Below are 22,415 nucleotides of genomic sequence, written 5' to 3'. Positions count from 1 at the left end.
GACCACACGAATTGTTTTTCGAATAGCGTAATTCCGCTGATAGTCTTTTGACGTAGGACTATAGCTTTATGTAAGGGTGCCAAAACAGAACACATGTCACTTTTTTATTAAATAGTTTTAAAATCAATAACTTTTTTTTGCTGTGAACGGATTTTGATGATTTGCACACGAATCGGATCAGAATAACATTACGATTTTTCAGTTCCTAAACAATTTGAATTGATGAAACGTGGAAGCATTCCCATACATTTGTATTGTGCTTGCCTGTACTTCCCAAGTGACCAATGGCGAGCACCAAATGTAGCGGCGAGGCACAATTTTAATATATCAATATGATTTCCAACGAATAGTAGGGGAACCCGGGGCAAGAGTGCCTTAAGCTAATACGCGTTTTCGAATGCTCTTTTGTTATATTTTTTTCCTTTTTTTTTTGCTGGTTTGTTCATTTATACTCCTATTTAGGTGTAGCTATGCATCAAATTGTTCAAAAGTTATGCTTACTATGAAAATGTTTCATTTACAAAAATGATGTTTTTGGCTTGTATTTTTCCAGTACGGGGCAAGAGTGCCACCTCGACGGGGCAAGAGTGCCAATCTTATAAAAATATAATTTTTGATGAAAAAAGCACAGTGAAATTCACGGTGGTTCCAAAGAACGCAAACTCAAGTTCTGGTGGCGTTCACGAAAACCGGCAAGCCAATCTTCTCCGGCCAATTTGGATGTTTTGTCGAAAGAGTGATCTAAATTATTTCACTCTGCGATTGTATACCCTAGGTTCGGGATGTCGTATGTTGTCAGCCCATAAAATAATTTCTGCATATTAAGGACGTGACTCACGAGTTACTCCTCCTGTTGTTTAGAAAACACAGTTTTTTTAAAACGGCCTAACTTCTGCACATATTTGGCCAATGTTCTTCTGGGCAAACTCTATTCCTCCGCAGCTCGTCTCCATGATTTACAGAATGTACGGCAACAACCATAGTTTCCATCTGCCACTGGTTTCGGAACGAAATATGTTCATATTTACAAACCATGACCACAACAAACACAACCACGATTACACTATTTGCGTTTGACAGATCGAATTCGAGGTTACGACTATGACATTTTTACCCCGGTAATAACGGCTCCTTTTGTCCCGGATGTTGAGAGATAACAAATTTATTTTGGAGGCGATCTGGCGTAGTGGTAACATCCATGCCTCTCACGGTAAAGGTCACGAGTTCAATTCTCACTCCCGACATTCTTCCAAAAATGGAAGTAAAAGTGACGAACCAGCCAAATTAGTTGAAAGTCACTATAATACAGATATAAAAAAAAAAAAAAAAAAAAAAAATATTTTTTATTGAAATAAATGCGTACGATTTAAATTAGTTCATACAGTAAGTTGAAGAAAAATTATTATTCTATTTGTATTTATGGGTGGAGTCATGCAAACATATAGACACTGAGGGTATTTCGTTAATTTGCGCCTGTGCGTTCTTATATTGCAGTTATATCAAGCTCAGTTAGTATATATCTGTTTTCCAATAAAAAATATTTAAGGTTATGGCTGATAATATGTGAGATATATGCAGTATCTGTATAAAACAAAGTTCTGTAATTAAATAATTGTAAAAGATGGAAATAGGCAAAATAATCAGAATCAGACTCTTGCCCCGGGTTCCCCTAGTTGAGCATTGTGGGTTACCATATTAAAGTTTATAAAAATTAGAAAGGAATGCAATAGTTGCACCAAACCTTTTTTATGTACTTTTGAGAATAGCAGGGGTTCAGAAAAAAACCAAAGGCTTTCGTTGATCGGTTACATGAACAAAACCATGTCTCAGCTATAACCGAACTGCGAATTTCTTTGCTTAATCACAATCTACCCTTTTTTTTGAAAACAGACATCCTGAACGAACAACTTTGCTGAATTGTATAACTAATTCACAGTTGTGAACGTTCGGATATCCCATAAATCAGTCACAGCTCCTACACTCAAAAATGATTTTTAGCTCATGTTTTGTCATCCCGATTTATGACATTAAATGAGACATAACATAACAGAAAATGTCATGACTCACAAATACTGATGAGCATTTGTATAACATACATGATACAGCAATATAAGATTAATACGAGCGAGCGAAACAAAAGACAAATAAGCTTTCCGCATACTTTGCAACATACACGGCCCAGACCAAGGTAGATATTGTTCTCCTTCATGCGCTCCTTTTTTACTCTCAGAAAACACTTTCCAACTTCCAATTTTATAATCAGGTGCAATATTATCACGTATTTGCTGAACAACTGCTGAAGCATCATTAGTCATGTGAATAGCGTGGTCGTAAAAAATAGCTTTGCATTCCAGCCGGCCTTGGTTCGATCCCCATTGACGTCGTACATACTTTTTTTTTGGCACAATCCCAAATGAAATGAGAAAAGAAAACAGAAAGAGATGTCGGCACGCATACATACAAACCATTTTTAAGCTTTTAAAACAGCTCATTATTTGCGCATTTGACTCTCCAGCACACTCAATGACATCATTTCTGCCAAAGATGAAATGTTTTCTGCCAACGCTAGTTTGGGTGCAGAGCAACGGTACTCAACCTTTTTTTTCCAGATGAGCCACAAACACGTGTTAGTTATGGTATCGCGGGCCGAGTGGTGTTACGACCACATTGTTAACATAGCTCTACGAAATTATAACCCGCGAGAACCCCAGTACAGATGCAGAAAAGATGTGGTGTAAAAACAGAGAAGCACTCTTCATCAGACAGGATGAAAATCGACGTAGTGCCTCCACCGGAATGAAATTGCACCAGTGTGTGCGATATCTATTTTCCATTCTTCCTTTGTATCGAGCAAAACAGATGTGGCTGACCTCAGTATTGAGAAAAAATGTTGTCTGCTTGTTGGAGGGAGACTGTGACTTAAGAATGATCAACATTGTTCAAATTATGGAAGCTTTAAAATTTAACAGTTCACATCTAGCCTTGAAAAAAGTCAATCTAAAAAACTAACCTAAGCCTTCGGCCGTGAAAACGGGCGGCGTCTGAATTGTAACATTTTCTCTATCTATATTGTCCGTAGAACGAACACTGCATTCGCTATAAAGTTACTGCGAATGGATATGAAAACTGAGTGTATTGGCATCACCACAAGTTGACTTGAAGTCACATCTGTAGTTGCGTTACTTACGGCCCATTGAACTGCTGATAGGTTATTTTTTAATAAAAAAGGAACCTGTGAAAAGCAATATATGGATTGTTTTGTATTACACTTCACAACAATTTCGCTTATGAAATAAGCATGCCTTCAACCATATATTGTTGGTATTATTATGGCATTTTGCGAACCTTTAGCACAATTTTGAACATGTTTCAACACCAAATTCAGAGGAATTTCCATTTGGAGATAAAGTAAGGCTAGCAAAGTTGAATTGTAACTGATTGACTTATTGAGGTTCTAAGCCAAATTTCACGCCTTGAATGCATTCTGAGTGGCAAGCTCTAGCATACACGTGACCACAGTGCAAGTCGGAGGAAATTTCTTTGAAGAAAAATTTCCCTAACCAGAACGGGAGTCGAACCGGGAATGTTAGGTGTTTAGGTAACCACTCGGCCACGGGAGCACAACGACGGCGAATTAGCGGAGCATACATACTGCATGACAATACTTATTGCCCCAACTCTTGCAGGATGCATAAACATTCAAACTCACAATTTATCGCTGTTCCTGCACACCGCATACTTCACTAGAGTTGGCTGCAATGATTTTTTTGTTCCAAATTTTAATGTCAAGTTTTAGTACAACACATATGCTATTGTATGTTATAATGTATGTTATAACCACTCAATCTGTCAGCACAGTCACACTCCCTTAAACATAAAAACTATAAAATGAACATTGATACCAATTTCATTTCAATCTTTTCAGACCTTTTCCTCTACTTACAGCTGATCATGTTTGTTTACGAAAATTGTCTCAAATGGGCATAAGAAAAGTTTATAAACACTGTCGGGGGATAGAAAATTTGTTTTTGTGCATTTTTGAGTAATCATGAATAGATTTGCATCAACAAATTTTTTTTTGCTTCGATATAACGTAACTCGTAACGAAAGAAAAACTAAAGTTACCTTATATCGAGGCATAACTGTACTGCCAAACAAGCAGGTGAACACTTTGGCACCAGTGACCAATTTGCCCCCACTACCCCTAATGGTTTATTCATCAAATTTGTCCTTTCAGGCAAGTATCACTTGATCATATAAATAGGTTTCGATCGAAACCCGAAAATCGTTTCTTTCGTTTTAACAACCTCTCGTAAATGGATATGAAGTCCAACGATTCAAAAATTAAACGATTTGAATATAGCCACTTTTTCTCCACTCCAACTTTTGTGTTTCATTCCACCAAAGTCGTACTGATCCCTTCAAGTGCGTTTCCGTAAACAGAAATTTGGTAAGGTAGGACCAGCCATAGATTTCCACGGTTGCTACTAAATTATCCAGCCAGCTATATGCCAGTTCACTAGTTGGCTCATATGGGTTGAATCTAACGGTTTGGGAGTTTGACAGCTCTCGTGGAAGGACATCGAGAGGAGTCAAGTCTGGTGAATAAGTCGCATGCTGTGGTTAATCCAAATTGAGTAGCTGTGTGACGGGGCACTATCTTCAAGAAAAACCGCCTTTGTGTTGACTTTCCTGATATATTCCGGTCGTTTTCAATTCGATGAATTGTTTTAGAGAACGTTCACTTAGAACAGTCCAAACTCCATGCGAATCGAAAGCGGTATTTTTTACATAATTATGTAGTCTACACAAAGTTTACTAAATCCCCTAATGCTCAGGCTACAATTTCGTGCATTATATTTGAAACGATACGCAACAATAACCTCAGTTTTATTCAAACCCTTCAGAACGATGAAAACACCAACATTAAAACTTTGGAGGGGTAATAATAATGGATTCCAGAACGGATTCAGGAATCCTATGTCCCCTCATTACTCTACTAGCGATTGAGTAAGAGAACACACTTTGATGTTGCTGCGGTAGTGAAGTGGATAGAACTAAACTAAATTCGGTAATCTATATATATATATATATATATATATATATATATATATATATATATATATATATATATATATATAGAGTGATGTCTGTCTGTCTGTCTGATTCTTATAGACTCGGAAACTACTGAACCGATCGACATGAAAATTGGTATGTAGGGGTTTTTGGGGCCGGGGAAGGGGAAACAAAACCAAAGTTGGCATGTGAAAGTTTTAGGGTGCAATAAATGTTTCTATGATGGTTAGACAGTCCTTCCCCCACTCATAGGGGGGGCTGCCATACAAATGAAACACAAATTTCTGCATTACTCGAGAATTAATCAAGCAAATGAAACCAAATTTGGCATGTGGAGGTTTTAGGATGCAATAAATGTTTCTATGGTGTTAAGATACTCCTTCCCCCTCTCTTAGAGGGGGCTGCCGTACAAATGAAACACAAATTTTTGCATTACCCGAGAATTAATCAAGCAAATTAAACCAAATTAGGCATATGGAAACTTTAGGGTGCAATGAATGTTTCTATGGTGGTTAGATACCCCTCCCCCCTCTCTTAGGGGTGGCTGCCATACAAATAAAACACAAATTTCTGCATTACTCGTGAATTAATCAAGTAAATGGGCGGGACGAAGTTTGCCGGGTTAGCTAGTTTATAAATAAAAAAATTATAATGATTTAAGTGATATAACCGTAAGGTGGACGTAAGACTAACGTTGGAATGATAATCCTTTGTTTAACATTAGGTTTACGCGTCATTCGAATTTTATAAGGAAATAATATAAGGAAATTTTATAAGGAAACCGGCAAACTTCGTCCTGCCCAAAATTTGTTTTTTGTTATCAATACCTTCAAACATTCACGTTTTCTTACTAAGCGCAAATTCATAAGTCCAATCGCAGAACTGTTCATTGATTGATCTTCTAATCGACCCCGTTGAATTTACCTTTTACTAAAAAATTCCTAGTACTTCTACCAAAACTCATCATTATAATATCAGATTATTTTCGGACACAGACCCCTCTTTCTTCTTCCCATGGAGGAGGAAGGAGTGTCTATTTACCATAGAAACGTTTCGCCCTCTAAAATCTTCCAAAATTTGCCAAATTTGATTCCATTTGCTTGATTAGTTTTCGAGTTATGCAGAAATTTGTTTTTCATTTGTATGACAGCCCACCTTATGAGAGGGAGGAGGGAGGAGAAGTAACCACCATAAAATCATTTATTGCACCCTAAAACCTCCACATGCCAAATTTGGTTTCGTTTGCCTGATTAATTCTCGAGTAATGCAGAAATTTGTGTTTCATTTGTATGGCAGCCCCCCTTTGAAGAGGAGGGTGGAGTGTCTTGCCACCATAGAAACATTGATTGCACTCTAAAACCTCCACTTGCCACATTTCGTTCCATTTGCGTGATTAATTCTCGAGTAATGCAGAAATTTGTGTTTCATTTGTATGGCAGCGGTAAATATTTAGGTAAATATTTATTGATGTCTATTTTTTTTTCTTCCTCCAAATTGACGCGTGTTCGTAAAGATGGTGTATCAGAAACGTCCGTAAACCTAGTGTTAAAGTTGCATCTGAACCCTTTCTTAATGATGTTCTTTTCTTGTTTTTAAGGGACCCAATGGTCAATCGTCCTTTAATTCTCAATGAATGAATTAATTGATATTTTGAAAGAACGCTGAAAGTTTTTCTTGTTAGTGTGTGAGTGAATGAGTGTGAATATGGAATTATTTACACAGGGATACAGATGAAATTCAACTCTTTTGAGCTTGTTGGTGGTCCTGAATTGAACCGAAAAAGAACAACCGAAGAACCGAAGAGAACCGAACTCATTCCTTTCATCACAAAAGCATGCATCGTCAATAAGTCTGATTGTTATGATTACATTAGCTTACTTTCAAAGCAATTTTTGAACTATTGAAACAAGTTTTTGGATCAATAAGTAACAAGCATATAACGCGTACACATTTTATTTTTCTAATGAAGTAGGTATCATACCATTTCATTCAGTTGATTAGGAGGTATTAACGCTCAAAATCTTGTTGCTCCGGCGTAACGCTCTCGTTTTAGAAACTTTGAACTTACGCCCCAGTATAGAAATGAAAGATGTAGTTCTACGTCAAAACGTCACTAATTATCGAGATTGTGTGACAATTTGAAAAATGGAATTCGATTCAATTTATATTCCCAGTCCATCTGTCTGTGGGTCTTAGGATTCGAAGTCTTTATCATCAATACAAACAAATCCAAGACTTTCATTCAGCTGCTTCTTATGTTTACGAGCAATGAATTCGTAGCCAAACCAAAGGATATATTATTACATAGCACCGTATTAATACCCAACACTTCTTAAGCTAAAATTACACTCATGCTGTCTTTCAATGATTTCAACAAGAAGTAACATTAAAACACAGGTCAAGTAAAATAAACCGGTTAAAAAGAGAAAGACCAAACTTTGAGTACAATTCTTTTGATAATATTTCATTTAACAATGGATCAAATTACAGGTGATAATAATATAACCTATTAAATTACTACGCTAATTTAATTCTTTACAGTTATTACGCTAACCAATGCAAAACACAAAATTGTTCGCTTCAGCTTCACTCATCGTATCGGAGCCAATATTGTTTCATCAAATCGTCTGTAGCATTTTTGTCTGACCAGGCCCACTCCGGAAAGGAATTCATTTCAGGATAAATCAAAGGTCCCAGGAGAGGAAAAATTGACCACGTAACAAGCAGTGTTATAACTTTAGCACCAGCTCCAGCAATCATCAAATCCTTAGATTGAATATTGGCCAATCCAACGACAAGAGCATTGGGAGGTGTTCCAACAGGAAGCATGAAGGCATAACTGCACGTAACAGCTGCCGGCAGCATAAGATACATAGGGTGGAGCTCTATAGCCACAGACTGAAAAATAAAATGTTTAAATTAAAACAGTGTCAAACTTCGAAAACGTACAAATTTAAGCAATTACCATTTCCGCTAGAACTGGTAGAATAATGTTACAAATAGCAACGTTCGACGCAAACTCTGTCAGTCCATGGGCTGCGACCAGAGCTATAAACAATATCACCAGCACCGGTAATTCATTCAACACAGAAAGCGATTGGCCAATCATATGTGCCATTCCAGTAACCCTTCCACCTTCTGCCAGTGCGAAGCCACCTCCCAGGAGGAACATCAACTTCCAAGGCATTTTATCGTTTATAAATTGCCACGTTATTAGACCCGTTGTTGCCACCTTTGGCAACTCAGCTGAAAATTGTTTCTAATTTGATTAAACTGTTCATTAATGAAGTTAACATTTCTTGCAATACCTGGTTTTAGTTTGAAATAGTTTAACCACTTCCAGTTGGCAGGTATTATGAACATCAACACCACCGTGATAATGGCAGGGGCAGAATCTTGGATCCTCCTGTGAATAGATTACGAGTATTCATACATATGCGATACCCGAACGGTTGACTACAACTTACACAGTCGACAAAACGTCCGCCCATCCCTTCATGAAGCCTGGTTGTCTGGTAAAATAGAGAAATATCGAAAACACGAACAGCACGGCAACGCCGATTTCGTGGCTCGTCATCGGACCCAACTCCTCTAGTCGAGCCATCAGCACTCGGCGTGCTGTTTGCTCCCCCTCTGGGCTCATTGTAGCGTCAGCTGCTGCTGCGCTTTTGGGTCTATACAAACCCATCAGAACTACCTGAAGATATATGTACACGAGAAGCGTCGACACTAGCATCCCCGGCACGTTGAATGCCATGAATCCGGGAAAGTCCACTTGATTTCCGTCGGGGAATCGGCTCTCGTAGATTCCTTTGTAGGTTAGATTTGTACCGGATCCCAGCAGTGTTCCGCAACCACCAATGTTGGCTGCGAATGCCACTCCTGTGTAGTAGCACACGGTTACTTTACTCGGTAACTTTGGTCTGCAAATAGTTGGGAGATAACCGTAGGAACATGAGTTACGATAGTCGTTTGAATCAAGATTTATAATTCGTATTCATTATGCTTGATATTCAATGCTACATAGAAGTGCCAAACAAAAATTAACGAGATTGTAGCGTTAACTTTATCAACAAGTATGCTCATGTCATTTCTTCACTGAATGAAGGCTTCTGGTATTGTTTTCCATAGATCGCTTTAAAAATCTGCCACCGATGTTTATTAAAACAATACAAAGTTCACAATGGACATAATGATGAAATCGTAAATTGTATTAGATCTTCAGCACGCAGATATTTGTTATCAGCTCGCATTGAACGACTCGTTTCCATTTCTTCTCTAGCATTATGAATGCAACGCCTAACTCTGCTCTTTCGTTGACACTGTAGTAGATATTTTGTACTGATTACCTGATATTGCGTTCCGCACCTAGGACGAAATGTATTCAATGTAAAAAGTGGAAATGAAAATGTAAAAAAGTAGAAGTCATGGTGCTTCAGTGATTACCTTTTTTTAAACGCAAATATCGATTGGAATTCCAAAAATAAAACACTATCGTCTCATTATTGTATATAATAATATTTAGCAACATAAAATCCTTTTGGGTATTTGGAGTTTTGATACTTGGCTCTATTTAGTCGCCGAACTTCCTTGAGAATACGAGAAATTTTAAGTGCTTTATTCAGACGCTGTTAGGTCTTCACTTTTGTTTGGGTCCCTTCACATTGCTCAATTCCGGGTAATGAGAGGGCTGACTTATTAGCAAAGTGGGTGCGATTGAAGGCGACATTTATCAGCGTCAAATCGCCTTCAATGAATTTTATTCTTTAGTTCGTAATATAATTCGTAATATAATACCATCGCTAACTGGCAACGCAAATGGAACGAAGATGAGTTGGGCCGGTGGCTCCACTCAATTATCCCTAAGGTTAGCCTCAAACCGTGGTTCAAAAGTCTGGACTTGAGTCGGGACTTTATTCGCACCTTCTCCCGACTCATGTCCAAGAGGCTACTTTTTCGTTCTAATCTTGCCGACAGCAATCTCTGCGTGTGTAGCCATGACTACCACAACATCGAACACGTTGTTTGGTCATGTGAGTTGTATCTTGTCACCAGATCGAATTTAGTAAACTCCCTTCGGGCCCGAGGAAGGCAGCCCAATGTACCAGTGAGAGATGTGTTGGCCCGGCTAGATCTTGATTACATGTCCCGCATATATGTTTTCCTTAAAGCTATCGATCTTCGAGTGTGATTGTTCTTACATCCTTTTCCCTTCCTTTTCGTCCTGCGCGAGCTTTCGGTTCCCTTCCTACTAACATTAAAATATGTTAAATTACAAATACATTTTAAATGTAAGAATAGTTTTAACAAATGAGTGTGAAATGTGAGTGTGAGTGTGAACATTATTACAATCTCCTTACATCCCATCCTTTTCCTAATGAAAATGTGTCATCCTTCTCGACTCGAGTGACCGCGATTAGTCGGTTCCCTATTTTGTAAATCATAGAATTAAGTAAACATCTTAATATATTTTAGTAAAAATATAGTTATGAGTCTGGCTCCTTTCAACCTATGTAACTGAGCCTGTAAAAATAAACGGATTAATAAAAAAAAATGTAAAATGTAAACTGGATATCGATAAAAATCAAATAACACACAATGTCTCATGAGTAACTTCTCACGAATATATAACCAAATATGAGTGGATCATTCAGATACTTGTATGAATGACAGTAATCACTTGTGTTGCACAAAATGATTATACGAAGCGAGGGAACAAAGCCTGTTAAATGCGTATCCCAGCTGTACCTAACATCGCACACCATTTTCGAAGCATGCATGCTTCAACCTCATATATCGTCTATATCGTATATTCTTCTATAGCGAAAACCGCTGCACAATTTGCGGAGAGAAGCGAATAGGAAAAGGACTAAAACGAGAGAGTTTTTGTTTCTCACCGTAGCAGTGTTGCTAGTAAAACTATGCGGTTTATATGATTACATACATTTCAAGGGATGGCAGCGTTAAAAATGAAAAAAAATATTCTGATTACCCTTCCCTGGGCTTCTACATAGCTAAATAATCATTCAGTTTGCACTCTCTGAGACTAATGGATCGGGATCTGCTACATTAGTTGAATATGAATCATTCGCTTTGCGCTTGCACATTCGCTGTATGATCCTGCTGTTTCATGACACATGGAGAGGTTCGATACGTATATGTTAGAGGCAAAGAAGAAAATATAGTATAGGAGTAACTTTTTTGGACAAGTGCCTTTTTTCATATTCTAGAATATTGTTGAATGAAATGTATAAATTATTGTTAGTGGCGTGGAATATTTATTGTGTATAATGCATAAGATCATTACCGGACTATTCTTATTTGATTTCAGTAACTGGATTGAACGGATCTATATATTGGGTTGGGGAAAAAGAAATGTCGTATATTGTCAATATATGGCAACACTTAAATATATCTTGTGTTGTACTTATCGCATCGGGTCATACTATACGGCTATTCAAAGACGACAATCTGTGCTACAAGTGTCGTTTTGACAGTGTTGTGATTGTCCTTTTCAGTCTCAAGTTATAGCGCGTCAAAGATGGAGTCCACCAAGCAAGAAATTCACCATATTTTACGTTTTTACTACCTGCGAGGTAAAACTGTAACGAAGGCGGCCGAAAAAAATCGTGTAGTTTATGCACCCAATACTGCAACGATTCGCACAGCACAGCGTTGGTTTGATCGATTTCGTTCTGGTGTAGTGGCTGTCGAAGATACACCCCGTACTAGTTGGCCAATCGTCGTGGAAACCGATAAAATCGTTGAAATCATCCAAGTAGACCGGCATGTGAGCACTCGCTCGATTGACCAGGAACTGGGTATAGACCATAAAACCGTTTGGAACCATTTGCAGAAGATTGGATTCCAAAAAAAAAAAGCTGGATGTATGGGTGCCACACGAGTTGACGCAAAAAATCTTTTTGACCGAATCAACGCCTGCGATGCACTGCTGAAACGGAACGAACTCAACACATTTTTGAAGAAGATGGTGACTGGTGATGAAAAGTGGATCACGTACGACAACCTAAAGCGGAAAAAGTCGTGGTCGAAGCGCGGTGAGCAGGCCCAAACCATCGCCAAGCCCGGATTGACGGCCAGGAAGGTTTTGCTGTGTGTTTGGTGGGATTGGAAGGGAATCATCCACTATGAGCTGCTCAACTATGGCCAGACCCTCAACTCGGTTCTCTACTGTGAGCAGCTTGACCATTTGAAGCAGGCGATTGACCAGAAGCGGCCAGAAATGATCGATAGGAATGGTGCTGTTTTCCACCAGGACAACGCTCGGCCTCACACATCTTTGATTACCCGCCAGAAGCTACGGGAGCTCGGATGGGATGTCCTATTGCACCCACCGTATAGTCCGGACCTGGCTCCAAGTGATTATCATCTCTTCCGGTCCATGCAAAACGCTCTTGGTGATACTAAGTTGGCTTCAAAAGAGGCTTGCGAAAACTGGCTGTCTGAGTTTTTTTGCTAATAAGGAAGGGGGGGGGGGGTTTATAAGGGGGGGATAATGAAGTTGCTTTCTAGATGGCAACAAGTTTGCGAACAAAACGGCGCATATTTGACTCAAATTGGATATTTTTAAGTATGTTAAATAAAGCGTCAAATTTCGATCAGAAATACGACATTTCTTTTTCCCCAACCCTATATTAACTATTCGCCGATATATTCGTCGTTAGATTTATACGTTCAATAGCAACATATAAATGTTCGACTTTCGTATAGTTATTCGCTAAATATAATGGTCATACATATACACACTTGTGAAAGAAATTCATTTGTGGAAGAATTGTTAACAGTAAACTTTAAACTAATCGGTCGCTTATGGTAATTTTTAACAGTTACAGTTTCGGGGATATTTTTTTTATAATGAACAATATCAACAAGAAAACAAGAGAAAGAAAAGCAAGTTCCTAGAAATCCTTTTATATCATCTTTTTATGCACTATCTATAAAAAGGCAATAATTCTTAATGTACAAAGAATACAGAGACAAACAATATTAGAAATATGCAAACTTTAGATTCCAGAACCTTTATCATCTGGTGATCACATAGAAGGTCGGTATACATCCTTCTCTTCAATAAAAGACCCGACAAAAACCCACAACAACTGCTGAAATGTAAAAAAAATATGTTTGTTTCGAGTATGCAGTTATGCTACATACTGATTCTTACTCCAATGAAACCACAATCGATTAATACGTTTTTATGTTATTTTATAGCTCTTTATACTTCCATGAATTATATTCAGTTGCTTACTTTTAATTAATAACAGTGAAAGTTTCGAATTTAGTTATTTGTGTTGGAGTATCTAAAATACTCTGTTTTGAGGAGACTATTAAAACATAATAAAGACGAACAAAAAGTATTTTTTGGAGTTTTTTCATTCAATCATACCCTCTTCCTAAAATAAATGCCAATAAAGCCTGAAAAATACACAATGTCAACAGAGAAGTTCAATTTTCGGTCTGTGACACCGTGCGCGAGTATACGTGTTATGATTTTGCACGCGAGTACAGGAGGGTTAAAAGCATCAATCGGCAAACACTGGTAGGGGAGATGGGGGTAAGACGGACATGTTAAGGAAAACTTCAATTGTATCTTTGGAAACTCATGTCCAAAACTTAAAAGCAGTTTCTTACAGTAATTGGTCAAACATTATATAAAAATAGGTTTTTTTATGTTTTTACTGAAATTAAAACAAGCTAAAAAGTGGAACATTTTTATCGATGCGGGTATAATGAACATGTAGTGGGGGGAATACGAACAGGTCAATAATATACAAAGGGTAGAAGTTTATCGCTCGCGAGAGGAATAATTTCGCTCTCTCTCTCAGTGTTTGTGCATCCAGTAACTGAAATAAAACAAAAAGAGAAAGCGATAAAAAAAAGAGTTCAATATAATTCCCTTCACTTTCCATCGTGCATTGGATGTGACGTCCATTTCAACCCCACCCGTGCAATTATTTGAATAATTCAAATTTACCACTTACGAAAGAATTTACTTTTTCGTACATACCTAATATCGCTTCTCTGTCAACTCATAAACCGAAATATAACCATTAGCGAATTCAATTTTGCAATTTTGCAAGGTGGAAGGAAGCCATTGTGGTAGTATAGATAAAATCACGTGTGAAAATTGGGTAATAGTGTTTGTGAAAGAAGAGCAAAGCACACGTAAACAGATCAAATTCATTTATCAGACTGTGTGGCGCTTCATTGACACGAGTCTTTGAATACATTTGAAAAAAATAATAATTCAATACTAATGTAAAATGTATGACCGCTATGTTCCGTTGAATAATTGCAAATATAAATATATATAGAAGGTGCATTTGCATATGAAGTAAAATTCTGATTATACGCGAGCGTATCATGAGCAAATTTATAATACGGAGGCGATCTGGCGTAGTGGTAACATCCATGCCTCTCACGCTGAAGGTCACGATTTCAATTCTCACTCCCGACATTCTTCAAAAAAATGGAAGGAAAAGTGACGAACCAGCCAAATGAGTTGAAAATCACTATGATACAGATAAAATAAAAAAAAATATTATAACACATGCGAATCGGGGCTCTTTTGGTATTAATAAGTTCTTCCGCATAGTAACTCGATGTTGATAATTCCTTAATATTTTCCTTCGTTTATCGTGTATTGTTTTCACATATTCACGTTGGAGAGCCTTAACCCTTCTCTTCGTTGGCCGTGTCATTTTGATTGAATGTAATACTTTTCCGTTTACTGTTTTAGGCAGCCGTGACAGTGTTCCGAGCTCTGCAATACAATTTGCAGTTTTCCGACGTTTTTCACTATACAGTGCGACAGCAGCTGAAAATTTAATATCTTGTGAGTAATCGATTAGAGTTTGGTTGATATTACTTGATGGGAGATGTGCGAAAGCGATCATTTTCTTGGCACTGTTTCGCAAAATTATTGATTTTCGGGCGAGGGGTGAGGGAGGGAGATGAAAGAAATGAGCGCCATTGTGGCAGCAATTTGTGGCTAGCTTCCACCTTCACCTTAAATCACTCAAAATGCTTAATATTGTAAGTTGGGGTTAATTGACAAACCCACGAGCATGCAGACTCACCGTAAGCACTCAGGGGCAGCCTAACAATTAGGATGGGCCGTGTTCCACCGTCGTTCCAAGCGGGCTTTTTTTGCGGCCACGTTAACGCGAACTCGGCGCTATCGTTTCGCGATACACTGGGATCGCTTTTTGGCACCAGCGATTCCCTATTCGTTTTCATTCCGCGTTCAACGAATATATTTCACTCGCGACCGGTATTTTAGACGCACAAGTGGAATAATCCCGCGTTTTTCCAACAGCGATTACACTCGCGTTTCTTCGTCCGACTCTTTGGTGCGTCCGTATCGGCCAGAGGTCCAGAAACTAGAGAGCGAGCCCTGTTTTTTCGCGCCAGGAAGCTTCCGAGTATGACCGTTGGAAGCTTTTTCTGCGGTTTTGAGAGAGAGCCTCAACGCACTCAATGCGTTTTGTAACGCGTTCGTTTGCGCACGGTGTTTGCATGGGTTATTTTTAATTAAAACTTGTTTTTTCCCTATCTCCTGTTTTCCGTTCCTTTTTTAAATATCTTTTATTAATATGTGACAATTCGTTTGTTACAATATCGAAGCCGCAAAAATTGCATCCACACGCGGAATCATGTTTGATTTTCGGTTTTTGTTTCCCTATATCACTTTTGATCAGTATTCATTATCATAGGATGGTTTAAATATTCTGGAATAGCATGTAGAAGGGGTTCCCATCAACAGAAATTTGAAATTCATAATGCAACTATACAAATCAACCACCATGTCCCACTGTCCGTCTTACCCGCGGTTCCCTCAAACATCAATCAATGAATGGTTCTGCGATTGAACCCACGATCGTTCGCTCGGAAAGAAAACGTAAATGTTCGAAAGAATTTAAATCAAAATATAACTTTGGGCGAGACGAAGTTCACCGGGTCAGCTAGTTAATAATAAATACCGCTAAAATGTTATTTTTATAATATTAACAGTAGATTATCAAATTTATTCAGCCATAAACAAGTTTCTCAAATTCACAGAATTTTTTTGCTCCAGGTGAAAACAAAATTACAGCAACATAATTACATTGGACAAAAAATAAATCTAAGAAAAATTGAATTTAAATAGGAACATATACGTAAAATACTCCAAGCATCTATGCCAAGCTTTCTGTTTCATATATTGCGTACATTCTTCGAGAAGTGAGAACATTTTATGAAAATTTCTTGAAAATTATAGATTTTTTTAGATAAAAGTTCATAGGTACAAATGCTTAGAACCGACACAATTTCTCGACTTCGGAAACCAAGTGATTTTTCGTAACAAATTCATTACATATAGATTGAAATTACTTACTCCTCAGCCCCCGTCGCGCCTTCTGGTTTTCCCGAAGGAACCGGTTCGAGATGCATCTTGCATAATCCTTGCTAAAAACTAATATCTTATATCAATTCATCAAACAAAATTCTCGTGTGAGCTACCTGCTCCAACTCCTCCAGGATGGCTTTTATTATCGGACACATCATAGCCGTGGCAGCCGTATTGGAGATAAACATCGACACGAACATCGTGACCCCCATCAGTCCAAAATTCAACTTCCGATGACTGCATCCAATCAACGAGATCACCTTCAGGGCAATCCTCTTATGCATATTGCTGAACTCGATCGCAAGCGCCAGAATAATACCCCCCAGGAACATAACCAACGTGTCCCTCATAAACATCATGCAGGTCTTGTCGGATTCCAGGACGCCCAGCAGCGGGAACATTATCACTGGCAGTATGGATGTAATGGGCAGTGGAAGCGCCTCGGTAACCCAGTAGATCGCCATTATAATCACAGTGAACAAGCACCTGAAGGCTGGGTTTGTGTCGACGAAAAATACGCAAGCTGCAATCATAGGTGTGATCACCAGCACTATCGCCCGCCAATAGGCGAAAAAGAATCTGCCCGTCCGGGAGCAGCATCCCAGGGGCGCGGTTGGTGGTTCTTCCATTTTTTTCAATATGAAAACTCTGCAGCACGATGACGGTTAATACACAACTTCTCACAAAAATGACCGCTGCTCACTAGATGAGAAAGTTCGATGTGCATAAGGACTATGTTAACTATGGTGAATGTGATATATAAAAAGTATCTGTTCAACTTTCTTAGTAAAATATCTTATTATTTAATTAATATTTCTTCATTTTTAACATCCTAGCTCTAACTGTCATCTAAATTGTTTTAAGTAAACATCGAACAAAATTTGTGCTATTCACAAACTAGTTACTTCCAGTTTTCCACGTATTCTAACAAGTTTTTTTCGGTTTTTCATTTATAAAAATATATGATTTCTGAGTACTGCACATGTCATTGGAAGACTGTCACTTATATTTGCTATGATTGTGTGGCGTGCACTGTAATGATTGGCTGGGCAATAAACTAATTGTTCGTCATACTGTAAGCGTATTTGTTTTTTTTGTTCTTCCGAGAAACTGTTCAGTTTTCAGAAAAGAATACAGTTTTCGAAATGCTCTCGGTATTTCAGACGATTCTAAAATTTGTATTTCTTTAAAATGCTGTCTCAGGTATTAACGCAACCATCGGTTAATATCATTTGTTGGTACCCATCCTCTAGGGTTTTCTGTTGTTACGTTCCAGAACAATGATGCACCGCGATTCAAAGTGCGACAATCTCGCGTTCTCAAAGTGTGCATTAATACATTTACTACCTAAACTATTCCAAAACTCCACGTAACTTGCCGTTACGTGCTTAAATCCTGATTTTTGGCATTCCTATTTGGGTTCCTATTTTAATTGCAATTTGCACTAGACATCATTCACTACATCTGTTCCCAATCAGATAATATTTTCTACCGTGTTTTCACGTTAATGTACTGATGCATTCGTTGGTCGCGCCCAATCGGGGAAGGTGGCCAACTCGGGGTAAACGATCGCCCCCCAAGTGGGGAAGCTAGCCCACACCACGATGAGAGTGAAGATTGTCGGGCCGATACCGGCGACAGCCATATCCTTGATGGCGATGTTTCCTACCCCGGCTACGATGGCATTCGGTGGGGTTCCCACGGGCATATGGAACGCAAAACTGCACGACAATGCCGCCGGCAGCATAAGGTACAGCGGGTGTATTTCGATCGCGATAGCCTATGAAAAGAAATTATGATTTGCAACGAATACTAAAGCAACTATCGGCGCATTCATACCATCTCAGCCAGAACCGGCAGCATAATGTTACAGATGGCGACGTTGGATGTGAACTCGGTGAGAGTTTGAGCGGTAAGGCACACTACAAACAGCAGCAACAGTGGCGGCAGAGTTTTCAGGCCAGACAGGGATTGACCCAATAGGGCAGACATTCCCGAAACACGACCACCCTCGGCCAGAGCAAAACCTCCTCCCAGCAAGAAGATTAGACTCCATGGAACCTTCTGTTGGATGTACTTCCAAGTGATCAGCCCCGGGGTTGCTTCAGTTGGTAGGCGGCCTGAAAAAGGAAGAAGGTTTAATCTTACATCAGCGTGTTAAAAATTGTTTGTTTGTAATTTCCAATTATAGACTGGACTGCCCATGTTTGAATAGGAAACGTAATCACCAACACCATTAGTGTTGGGAAAATGCAATTTTGTTGTTTTTTGCCTACAAGCGTAACCATGCAAATTTCCAATGAAATTTGCAATATCACATCCCTCCCTCAGCTCACATTTCTCTCTTATACTCCCTCAGAGCATAGGAAATTAGTGCCGCACCTTATCACGATTCTTACGAAGATTTTTGATGTTGGGCAACGGGAGGCTCACCGGGCGGTACAACGGGACGGGATTTTTACGGACAGCGATTCGTGAATGTCTTTCTCTGTCTACTTAGCTCTGGCCGGTCCAACAGTGGTACTGCACGTGCATCGGCAGTAGAGTGTACAAATCACAAGGGAATCTTCTAGCAACAGCAGATGACCTCATTCCAACGTAACCAACGAAATTGCAGGAAAAAACAACGGATTTTCGGAAGCGAGCAACACTCAACTTTTTACTTTCGTTTTACTCGAGGATAGTCCTCGAGGACAAAGCGAGTGATTAGCGTAATCGAAAAAACATACCCATTTTAAGCATATTATGTTCTTCTTTAGAAGCCCACTTCACCTTCTCGAATGCACTTGCCCATTCTCCTTTCGCTTTCCTATTCATTAGCATAATATATTTCTGTAGTGATAGGTTTATTTGATTAAGGTTTATATTTATGAAGATATTAACCATTTAGATTTGTGTTTAGAAATGATAAATGAGGACTTCTTGTCTTCTTCTGCATAATTGAATAAACAGAAGAAAAAGCTAGTACTGGCTTTAACGGTATTTTGGTGTACTTTTTTGAACAGAATTTGGTTCCAGATTCTATCACGTTATGTCATCTAACCCGTAACGAATACAAATTCATGCAGGAAACGTTTTTTTTTCAGGGCTTCCATTTGACATAATGTGAGATTTTCAATCCTATGTAATTTTTTGTATTTGGTAAACGAACTTTCTAATCATGAGTTTTTGGTAAAAACAACATCAATAACATTGAGTAGGATTAAGATATTGACATGTTTTGCATCGCAAAATGTTTTTCTTGATAAGCTCTAGAAGTCGCCAGTAGACAACTTCGATGTAGAATTTGAAATATAAAAGTTAGAGAAAAAAACGTCGATTCCTTTATAGAAATTTTGATGTCAAAGATCATCTTTGCTCTGGTCGGGAAGTCACTGAAAAAGTTGATGGATGACATTTGGCAACTGGTCGAGCAAGACCGGCATGCAAGCTGCCAAAGCCACTACACTAAGAATCAACCATGTGGCAGTTGCTACAAGTCCCAAGGGTTAATTCAGAACTCTACTGTTGTGACTGAATAGATTACTTTCGTTGAACCATCCATCCATTCCAGCGATCGTACCTTAATCGTTGCGCAATCATAACTGAGTGAATTCCCGAGCGGCACTCGCTTATATACCGATTGGTTTGATTTGAATAGTCTGTTTTGAAAGCAATTTTAGGGCTATTGAAATAAGTTTCTGGATCAAAAAGTAACAAGCATATAACGCGTAGACATTCTATCTTTCGAATTAAGTGTTTATCATACCATTTCGCTCAGTTGTCTATGAGCTATCGCTAACGCTCAAAATCTCGTTCACCGGCGTAACACTTTCGTTTTCGAAACTTCAAACTTACACCCCAGTGTAGAAATGAAAGACGTAGTCCTACGTCAAAATTTCATTCAGAAATTGAATAGAAAACCGCGGATACTTACTAAATAGCCGTGAACGTGCCCCATCCGAGCAAACATAAACATTGTTTTTCTGAGGAAACTCCTACATGTAGACAACACACAAAACAACGTTATAAGGTTCTGTTGCAAAACAGCAATTCAATATTTGACTGTGAATTCTTCATCACTTCGATACGCAAGCCTTTTGCTGCCCGGCTCGAGAGGAAATAACTTGGAGAAATTTATACCGTGGATCCAAAACTAAAGAAGAAACAACTTCCGAGCATCCATTATATGGATTGTTATATGGAGTTTGATTTGTGTACTAATAATGAGAGAGAATTAAATAAATCGAAAACGCTATAGTTGCATATGTACAATATAGACAGTAACACTAAATAAAGTAAAGGATCGAATCAAAGAATGTAATCTCAACGAATTCGAGACATCACGAGTTCTAGTTACAAAAAGAAACTGACCTGGATTTATCGCGCAGAATTTGAAACACTGCCAGCTTGCCGGAATCATGAACAAGAGTATCACACAGAACATGGCTGGGGTTGCGTCCTTAATTTTACTGAAACGAGATAAAGCAAACGCTGTTTAGATGAACCTCAATACAACGAGATCGAGCAAGTCTTACACCGCATGCAGAATGTCTGCCCAGCCAGTGATGAAACCCGGTTCACGGGTGAAGAACAGAACAATCGCCACAATGAACAGGAAAGCAACGCTCTTCTCGTGAGCCGTCATCGGACCAAGCTCCTTGTAGCGGGTTTCGATTACACGACGCGCAACTGCCTCGCCTTCTTCGCCGATCTCAGCTGCCTTGGCTTCGGGACTGTTTGGTCTGTAAGGAAGCAGAGCATTAGTGCGCCGTTGCTCCATGAACGGTACTTAAAGCATACGATACCTGAACATTCCCATGTACAGCCACTGAAGATAAGCCCAAGTGAGGAAAGTGTATACCAACATTCCAGGTACATTATAGAACATGAACTTGGGGAAGTCGATACCGGGCGCAGTCGGGAAACGACTTTCGTAGATACCCTTGAAGGTGAGATTGGTTCCCGATCCAACGATGGTGCCGCATCCGCCGAGAGTGGATGCATAGGCAGCGCCGACAAAGTAACATATGGTGGTCTTTGAAGGTTTCAGTGGCCTGCGGGTGGATTTAAATATGGATTGGTTTCATACAATATTCTGAACAAGGAAGTTTCTGGAAGGATTAATGTTTTGTACTACAATCGTTATGCTGATCATTGATACAAAAATCGGATGTATCCCGTTCTGAGAGCCCATTTGGAGATGAAAGATGATTATAGATGATGGATGATGGAGACAGATGAAAGACATTCACTGATACTGACCACCGAATAAAATAGGCGAAGGTATGATACAATGATAGGCATAAAAAAAAGACCACCTTGCATATTTAATTATTTTTCTCAATTTCTGGACTATTTCATCAGAAACTACTACCGTAATTTCATTCAAGTTTGATGAATTGAATCCAGCTAAATATGATAGAAATGCAAGGAAAAATGTTGTTTTATAATAAATACTCATGAAATTGCTATTTTTACTTAACAAAATTGTTTTTTTTTAATTGAGAAAACCGTTATCTAATGCTGTTTTTAATACAATGTAAACAACATTTCGTTTGTATCGCTTCAAAATCGATTGCTAACAATACCGCACAAATCTATTTGTCATAATATGAAGAAACGAGGGATTACTCGAAGGTTTTGAGTAATTCTAGAATTTTTGTTTGTGAGTAAGCTTTTAGTTTTGTCAATATTCCCACATATTGCAGAAGTCATGCAAAGGAGTAAACAAAATCTAACAAAAATGACAAAAATTGCTAATTATTTGGAAGAGTAACAGTTACAAACAATTCTATAAAATTACAGTAGTAGATTTTGATAAAATATTCCAGATTTGAGAAAAGTTTGTAAACATCTAAGGTGGGCTTTTTATGCCTATCACTGTAGCTCAATTTTATTGAGTTGTGCTCGAGCTGACCGCGAGTGAACGTTTGACGTGATCTATTCATAT

The 22,415-nt window shown here is 38.6% G+C and overlaps 2 protein-coding genes across 3 annotated transcripts in view; both read right to left on the bottom strand.

Moving 5' to 3' along the window:
* Positions 1–7,654: 7,654 nt before the first annotated feature.
* On the bottom strand, positions 7,655–17,169 carry LOC129770339 (protein I'm not dead yet-like). Its single transcript, XM_055773086.1, has 6 exons — positions 16,597–17,169; positions 16,472–16,542; positions 8,544–8,999; positions 8,385–8,482; positions 8,042–8,322; positions 7,655–7,974 (listed from the first exon to the last, which is right to left on the bottom strand). The coding sequence occupies exons 1-6, from the start codon at positions 17,110–17,112 to the stop codon at positions 7,663–7,665; spliced, it is 1,734 nt and encodes a 577-aa protein (XP_055629061.1). The 5' UTR covers positions 17,113–17,169; the 3' UTR covers positions 7,655–7,662.
* Positions 17,170–17,262: 93 nt separating this feature from the next.
* The window catches only part of LOC129769767 (protein I'm not dead yet-like), a 66,932-nt gene continuing 61,779 nt past the window's right edge, over positions 17,263–22,415 (bottom strand). For both annotated transcript variants that reach the window (XM_055772236.1, XM_055772235.1), the window contains exons 5-9: positions 21,271–21,519; positions 21,001–21,207; positions 20,837–20,934; positions 18,323–18,603; positions 17,263–18,263 (exon numbers count right to left, since the gene is read on the bottom strand). In XM_055772236.1, the coding sequence (XP_055628211.1) occupies positions 17,988–18,263; positions 18,323–18,603; positions 20,837–20,934; positions 21,001–21,207; positions 21,271–21,519 (1,111 nt within the window). In that variant the 3' untranslated portion in view covers positions 17,263–17,987. The remainder of the gene's footprint in view (positions 18,264–18,322; positions 18,604–20,836; positions 20,935–21,000; positions 21,208–21,270; positions 21,520–22,415) is intronic.

The sequence above is a fragment of the Toxorhynchites rutilus genome, chromosome 2, assembly GCF_029784135.1.
Source record: "Toxorhynchites rutilus septentrionalis strain SRP chromosome 2, ASM2978413v1, whole genome shotgun sequence".
NCBI lineage: Eukaryota > Metazoa > Arthropoda > Insecta > Diptera > Culicidae > Toxorhynchites > Toxorhynchites rutilus.
Note: the sequence above shows the minus strand (reverse complement) of the source record. Positions and strands in the feature narration are given on the sequence as shown.